Here is a 7942-nt window from a genome sequence, read left to right as displayed (position 1 = left end):
AGAAATGTCGAGTGTTTAATTAACAACAACAACAAAAAAATTAAATATACATACACATAAACCCATTAGCGAGGCCTGGTGCTCCCCAGGACCCGAGCCCCCCACCCCGCCGGCTCCGGGAACACCTTCTCCTCCCGTCAGAGACCCACGAGTTAATTAGAATTCGATTTCATTGCGCCAGGGATGCATTTCAGCAGTCACGGGTACCAGATACAATTTCCCCTTTTTTTTCCCCCCATATGGAGTTTTTCCCCCATATGGAGTTTTTCCCCTTCACACAAAGAACTGCTGGTGTTTGTCACTGGGGACATCTGAGAGCCCAACGCCCCGCCTCCCAGTGCACGTCTAGTCACCCCTAACACCCCATTACAAGATCACCAGATTGCTTTTTGAAGTATTTTCACCTTCCAGTCTCATCTTCCCCTCCATCCTGGCCTCTTTCCTAGCTGTGGAGACTCTTAGAATCATCGTGCTTCTCACAGGAGATCTCCCGCCTACATACCGCGCTCTTGGAGATCTCTGGATGAAAGGTGCCATCTATTTTAAGCGCCAAATACCACGTACGAATTCAAGCTCCATACAGGACGCCACAGCTCCAATAAAGTCGTCGGGTTTGGTCTCCCCACCTGCATCACTTTACAGCCGTGGGAGTCAAACAGGAACAACAGGGAAGATGCCAAACCTGGAACAAAGTCCGACCACTTTAATGGGTTTCAAATATATTTTACAAACTATTTAATATATAAAAAGCAACATCAAAAGTTTTGCTTTGTATACATGCTCATATTATGTGCTCAAAACCAGGAAATATCAGAGTTAAGGCCGCCTGTCCTACTGCCAGACTTACAACCTAGAATAATCAAATCAAACATTTTCGCCCTTACAGACTCTCACGCTAAAGATGTTTCACAACCACCGCCTCCAAATGCCTTTTTCCCTGGCACTCTTCCCGTCCCGAGTGGCTGACAAACTGCTCAACTTCCACAAGTGCTCCTGCAAAGTTGCCCAACATGGAACAAAGGTTAACATGCAAATGCTACTTTACAGAGTCGCTGTGTTTTCATTTTTAACACACCACCATTTCACACAGCAGCCGTATCGCTGGAGTTCCAATGGTCTAATCATATATGGGATGTGTACATTTCATGTTGCGAGGCACCCAGTCTCAAAACTGGGTCTTAAAACCCAAGACTAAACCCCTCCTCGGGTGTAGACGACCAGAAAAGCTTCTCTTCCTGCAGCTCCCCACTTTGTTTGCTGCCCACTGCTGCAGTGGACAGGACAGGGACACCAAGGGAACATGTTTTGGTGCCTACAGTCCCAGTTCCCCACCAGCACCAACCGTCCAGTGCACCACACCAACAGTACACAGCTGCTCCGGAGCACGCAGGCACGCAGAGAGTTCAAGATGAACCTTTAAAGGCAAGTTTAATTCTGGCATTTCTCAAACTTTTGAGCACTTTGTTTGCACGTTTAAGCCAAGGCCAGCTGTAGCATCCTGTGCTACTCATAGCGAGTTTCAGGAAAGCAACAGACTTGTTCAGTTTTAATGGACATGTATTTCTACAGCAGAGAGGGGAGCAGTGCCTCTGCTGTGGCTACAGAGTCCCCAGGCCAGGGAGGAAGGGCAGAAGCCTGCAGCTCCAGCGCATGTCCTGCTCAGAACTGTTCTTACAGAACAGTTCATTCCACGTGTGGTACACAGTCACCGCACCGCCCCAGAGAAACTGGCTCAGGAGGTCAATGATGCTCAGCTGGAGTTAACCCTCTATTCTCTGTTGTGACCAAAGTACAACCCATCCTCAACCTGCCTTTCAACACCTGGTTTCATAAAGGAGGACCAAGAAAAGACAGGACACTACCACATGGATATTTTTCTTTGCAATACTAATCTCTACAGTGAGACATTCGTAACTGCTCAACAGAGTAAAAATATGCTACATCCAAACTGTACCAGAAAAAGCAGGACCCCTCTAACAGCTGGAGGAGAGTTTGCAGATAAAAACCAGGATTAAACAGCCAGCTTAAAAATATGCCACTGAAAACATATGAGAAAATAAATACAGTTGTCCTTTCTCTACAGTTTGACAGACATTGGAATTGGTACAATTCACAGACTCATCTTCTCGTTCGATGTTGCCGTTGGCATCGCATGTTGTCTCACTGCGGAACAGAAGAGGAACTGCCCTCCAGTCAGACAGGCACCAGGTGAAGTCCCTCGGACAGCACGGAGAGCTGTGAGCGTGCTCAAGCGTTCACCTGGAGCAGGTACTCGACTCTTCCAAATTAAGCATTGCGTATGACACTTGAACAGGAAACACACTGCCTTCCATCCAAATTCTCTTTACAAACCACCGCAGAAGCAAGGACATCTGCTTGGTATTGGTATGAGGAGGCTAGAGCACTTAATACCGAGAACTACACCGCCGACGTGAGCGAGTGAATTGCAGGTCCATAGAAAATACAGAAAGCGAAGACATTGCTCTGCTCTCCCGGGAAGCAGATACTGTTTGATGGCAGACAAACTACCCATGAAGACAGGATCCAAACTAACAGCGTTTCCCAGGGAATTAATTTACAAAGTGCCACTGGTCCGTGGAACCAAATGTCATGTACAGTCTATATTACAGCACACACCAGCTCTGAAGCTCGTGTTGGCCCAGCTCTGCACTATGTGCAGACGGACTGGAATATTCAGACTCTTTACAATAGACTCCTTCCCTTTTTATACAAAGGAAAATAAAAAACATAAGTTAAACCACCAATAAATAAAACTACGGAACGCGTGTGTCCTGGTCAGCCCCCTTTGTGCATTCCAGTCAGACTGGAGAGCTTCTCACAGTGCTCGAGTTTCAGCGATTCGGCTTTCTGTTTTAACCGCTCATCTCTGTATAGCTTGGCCAAATTTGACAAATCAGACTCTGAAAAATGAAAAAAATATGTATATTAGGATGAAGCTGTGAGCCTATTTTAAATAACTGTTTCTCAGTGCTTTGTTTTCCTTGTGGCATGTGGTGGTTTTTTTTTTTTTTAATTCACCTTGTTTTGGTGAAACTGGGCACGTTAACAATCTTCTGTAAAGAGACGCCATCAGGTTGAACCAGGCTAGCTACTTGAGAAAACAGGATTTTCATAATTGCTTGAAAAGTCACACAGTTATACTAACCCTCTCTACCAGTGTAGTAGTAGGACAATAATCAAAACAAACAAACAAAAAGACTGATTATTACTGTCTACAAAGAAAACACAAACTATAAAAATACAGCTTGGAAATCATACAAGATTTAAAATTATGTTAACGATCAGTAGGTGATTGCTTTAAAATATATGGATATATTTAAACCAAGTGCATGAAGAGGGGCTAGTAGGACACCATTTGGTCTGCTGCACAGCAACCTTAGGCAACACCGCTATTTCCATTTGAATGAAATCTCATCGCACATCGATCCTTCCTGACCTATCCTATCGCCAGGCAGGCTGGCGGAGGAGGATTACTCTACACCTCTCAGCGGTATTTAAGTGAGGAGCCAGAAGGAAAGAGAGCCTCACGCCTACTTTTCCTATCACCGCCTCGGGGCTAAGAAGCTACACAGGAACTACAAGCCCTACGCCCCTGCCCACGTAACCGAGAAGCACAGCTCTTCTGGCAGATCCACTCCGCAAGGGCCCAGAGCACCCATCCAAATTTATACTTCAAGGTAGAGATAACTGGGTTTTTTTCTGATGTTGCACTTCTCAGAATTCAAACTCTGTCTGGCAAGAGGTTTTCCCAGAAGGCACTACAAATTTTTCTTTCTTTTTTTTTTTTTTTAATTGATTACAGGGAAGTGAACAGCTAGCTGAAGGACTTGTCTGAAAGGCCTCCATGCCCTTTTATTAACAATATAATCTCAAATATACTTTGCATATTTTTTCTCTTCTCAAAAGCACCATAAAACTGAAAGAATCCCATTGTTTAAATTATTTCCCTCCAGTAATTCAGAGAAGTTTCTTTTGCTGATTAGCTAAGGAAGTCTTAATATAGCTTTCTCCCTGAAGAATAATTTAGATCCAGGATTAGATGCATCTAAGAGAACAGCAATAATTTGTTTCTGAAAAGGTCAAAATTTCCCTAAGCACCGGCTACCTGATGACACTCAAGTTTTCAAAGAGCTTTTATGCACCTTACAAGTCTCCCATTTTACAAAATCACTCAGAGTGGAAAGAACTTCAATAGGTGCTTTCATGCCTTAGGTCCTCTGTCCCTGCCCCAGTGACATTTAAAGCCAGGTGACCCTCCACCTATGTACCCAAAAGCTTTACAGACTGACAGGCATAAACATTTTATTTTAGATCAGAAATCAATTTGTAGGTTTTATAACTAAAATGCCACTCAAGCAGCGCTGGGCATGTAGGTTTGACAAGCTTCAGCAAAATTGTCTCTGAGTCCAGAGTCCCTGGAATTGGGCAGTGAAGAATCATAGCTTACACTAATCCACTGGGCAAAAATCTTCGCTGCACTTTTGACAGCATTCATTTTGTCACGTTGGTTTCTTACGTTTCTCAATCTTTTACACAGAGTTGCTCCTCGTATCCTCATTCTCTCTGTTTTCAGTTGCCTCTCTGTAATTTTCTCTGACTCCGAGCTCTTTGCAGTTTGATATTACAGTTATGCTATCACAGCTGAACAATCTCCTGTAAAAACCTGGGACGTGCTTTTTGTGCTGAACCTTATCAAGATTTCAGAATATCCAAAACCACAGCATATCCACCTTATACACGCTATTCTGCTGTGAACAGAGGAACGCTGTCTAGTGTGGCAGTATAAAAGTGACTGGCTGAACAAGGTACCAATATATGTTACTTTTGAAGTTTTCATTTATGACTTTTCAAGTCATAAAATTAAGGACTTTAAAAACCAATCTGATCCTGTAGAACTAGTCCATGTCCATTTTGCTGGTGCTAAAGAGAAATGCACCCTCAGCAAACAAACCCACCGTACTATTCATAGAAATTCAACTGACCAAGAAAAAGTTGACCACATGAAGTTAAACACTTAAAACAAGAATTAATGGACCAAAGTTATGAAACAACAGCTGACCAAGAACAGTCTCAACATGACCAGAGAACTCTTCCCCAGCACTCCATCTTGGTTCATAGTTTATTTTTACAGACTTGGCTGCACTAAAGTTAGCACAGCCTTAGCTGTGCTCATTACCTGCTTGCTGGCCTAGATAATAATCATTCTGAAATTTTTTTTTTTTTAAATTACAGTGGTCTCCTCAGGCTACTGCTAATTGTGGATGTTGTAAATATATTTGCAGATGTGTGACTAATAAAGTTTCCAAGTGTAAAAAGCTGCAGAGGAGCACCGTTTTGCAGGCATTACTTGGCATTCAACGCTGGATCATCTCTCCTCTCTGATCACCAGTCTCTCTCAGACTTTGCAAACCCTGTTGCCCATTTTGGGGCATGGCACTCCTTAGCTCAAGGTCTCTGTGAAAGAGACAACATGGCGACTTTCAGTTGCACAAGGTCAATTAAAAGGATTTTTCTGTAATAAATAAATTCTATCCCTATAGCAAGCCTATGCATGAAGCCTACATTTATGGTTATTAACAGCCACATTATCCCTAGAGGCTGCTACTGCCAGCCCCAGATGCTCAGGGATCACATGTCAAGCACACCAAAACCTAAGGGATTGTTTGGGATTTTTATATTATGGGTTCTTTTCTTTTTTAACTCCAGAGCCTACATCTGTATACTTCTCTTTAAAAGCAAGATTGGTAAGTTTTATGTAAAATTAAAACCTCAGCTTCTAGATAAAAACAAACCAACCCTCCTCATCAAAAACATGTAAATAGTTTGGAGTCAGCAACACTACTGTTACCTCTAGCACAGGATTAAACATGTCCCGTTTAGACAAAGTGTACGCTGCCATAATGATGCAACTGGTACAGAAACTGCAAACAAGTGCAAAGTCACTTTTCAGCAGCATGCTGGGGACTGTTTCCCACAGAGCAATTCAGAAAACCCTGCTAGCGAGTGAAAGCAGCTTGCCTGCTGCTGTTAAACATTTACACAGAAACAACTCCTTCCAGTCTCCTTTACGCACAGCAGTACTTTGTGTTTACTCATTTGAAGGCGATGAGTTCTTCAGCTGAAAAAAAAATCAGTCACAACATCTCTACTTCAGCTAGTCCTTGTGATTTGATTTCTGTCATTTTGTACAGACGGAAAAGAAGTAGGGATTTGCTCTATTTTAAATGAACTAGCAGTAATTAACAGAGTACAATATGGGGTTAAAATACGTGCCACTGATGATCTAGGACTGACATGAGAATCACAACTTTGAATGCTCACATTTTTGTGTTCTCTCTTTCTGCATTCAATTCTTGCTTTTAAAAGACAATCTTGACTATGATGAAAAACATGATCTCAAACTCATCTAAAGATAGAAAATGCAAATAAGGGCACAAAACAAGCTCTTTGAAAACGGATACCAGTAACAGTCCACTGATTACCAAAAGCACCCAAATAGGCTCTGGGCTCTCCTTCTGATGAAGTTTTGAAGAAAAATTTAGATAATCTTCTTGTGGAGCTAGTCAAAGTAAAAATGATTCTGCTCCAGCAAAGGAAACGTCGAACAGGTGATGTGTCAAGACCTCTTCTAGCCCTAACAATCTGTCAGAGCTAGACAATGCTGTGGATTATACATTTAAAACACTATCATGAAGAGTTATTCAAGCGTAAAAACCGAGTGGAAAAAAAATGTCTCAAATGGTGAAATCTGCTTTCCACTTGTCTCTCAGAATCACCTAAAATGAATTTTGACAGACCCTCAAGAATAGAAAATTCGGTGTTAAGAGCAGATGTGAAAAATACCACTGCAAGGTTTGAGTGGTTATGTGCATCGGAACATGACGCTAAAAACGGCAGTGCTTTGTGAAGCACAGCCATCGTACAACTACCAATGGGTTGTAGGCACACACTTGTAACAAAAAGTAACTTACTTTGCTGTTTCTCCTTCCAGCAGCTGGTCTGAATGTAGTCTATGTAATCTTTTTCAACGGTTTTCTCTAGCTCTTGAAGTTCTGCTCCTTGATAATTCTTTTCAAAGTTTTTATCAACATAGTAAGGCACCTGCAAGTTCTCTGTTTCTCTACTAATAACATGGCCTATGGACCTGGGAAAACAGGGAGAGAACAGATTTTTTTAGCAGTTCAAATATAAAGAAATCAAGATGTTTCTCCATATTAGCATTTCCAGAGGACAGGATTTACAACTTCTTTACAGTTACTCTCTTCAGGACTACAGCTCCCTCAACCATCCAGTAAGGAAATTACAAGTCTCGGGCACAGCAAGCTGTGCACTACAAACAGAATTCACTCAGACATACTAAAAACCACAGTGAAAATACCCAACACTTGCAAATATTTACAAAGAACTGATTCAGAGCTGACACTGTTCCTTCCAAATACTGTGTGTTCTCAATAGCTCAGTCAAGACACTTCCAAAACATCAGAGCAAACAGAAAGCTCCACATGCTTTCTTCTGTTTGCTGGTAATTTCTGGCAAGTGAGGTCCAGAAATCCATGGGAATAGATGACAGAGATTATAGGATTGCTTAGGGCATAATGCAATTGCATCTGGATTTTCTTGGTTTTGGGATCCTTTAGTAGAAATAAGAATTAGCAGGGGAGATTCTAGTTCCACTTTCCTTTAGGGTTTTATAATCATCAGTAAGCAAAGTGGGGCATGGAACATTCCGACGAATATCCTGTAGGCAAACTCAGCCACTCTGACACGGCCACTGGGTTAAACTATACTCTTACACTGAATCTCCTTATTTGAGCAGAGCTCCCCAGGCATTTTTTCAAATCACTGCCCAGAGACAGAGGCCAGCAGCCAAAACACAAAGGTTACACTCAATGGAATTCAGTTTACCCCTTCTGTTTGCTGG

The 7942-nt window shown here is 42.2% G+C and overlaps 1 protein-coding gene across 1 annotated transcript in view; it reads right to left on the bottom strand.

Annotated features, from left to right (window-relative positions):
* Nucleotides 1-2474: 2474 nt before the first annotated feature.
* The window catches only part of DNAJC18 (DnaJ (Hsp40) homolog, subfamily C, member 18), a gene marked incomplete at its 5' end in the record, with an annotated part of 11448 nt that continues 5980 nt past the window's right edge, over nt 2475-7942 (bottom strand). Inside the window, 2 exons of the mRNA XM_010079268.1 lie at nt 2475-2921; nt 6993-7165. Of these exons, the coding sequence (XP_010077570.1) occupies nt 2797-2921; nt 6993-7165 (298 nt within the window). The remainder of the gene's footprint in view (nt 2922-6992; nt 7166-7942) is intronic.

The sequence above is a fragment of the Pterocles gutturalis genome, unplaced genomic scaffold (assembly GCF_000699245.1).
Source record: "Pterocles gutturalis isolate BGI_N339 unplaced genomic scaffold, ASM69924v1 scaffold48198, whole genome shotgun sequence".
In the NCBI taxonomy this organism is placed as follows: Eukaryota; Metazoa; Chordata; class Aves; order Pterocliformes; family Pteroclidae; genus Pterocles; species Pterocles gutturalis.
The sequence above is the reverse complement of the archived record's forward strand: the minus strand, read 5'-3'. Positions and strand labels throughout refer to the sequence as shown.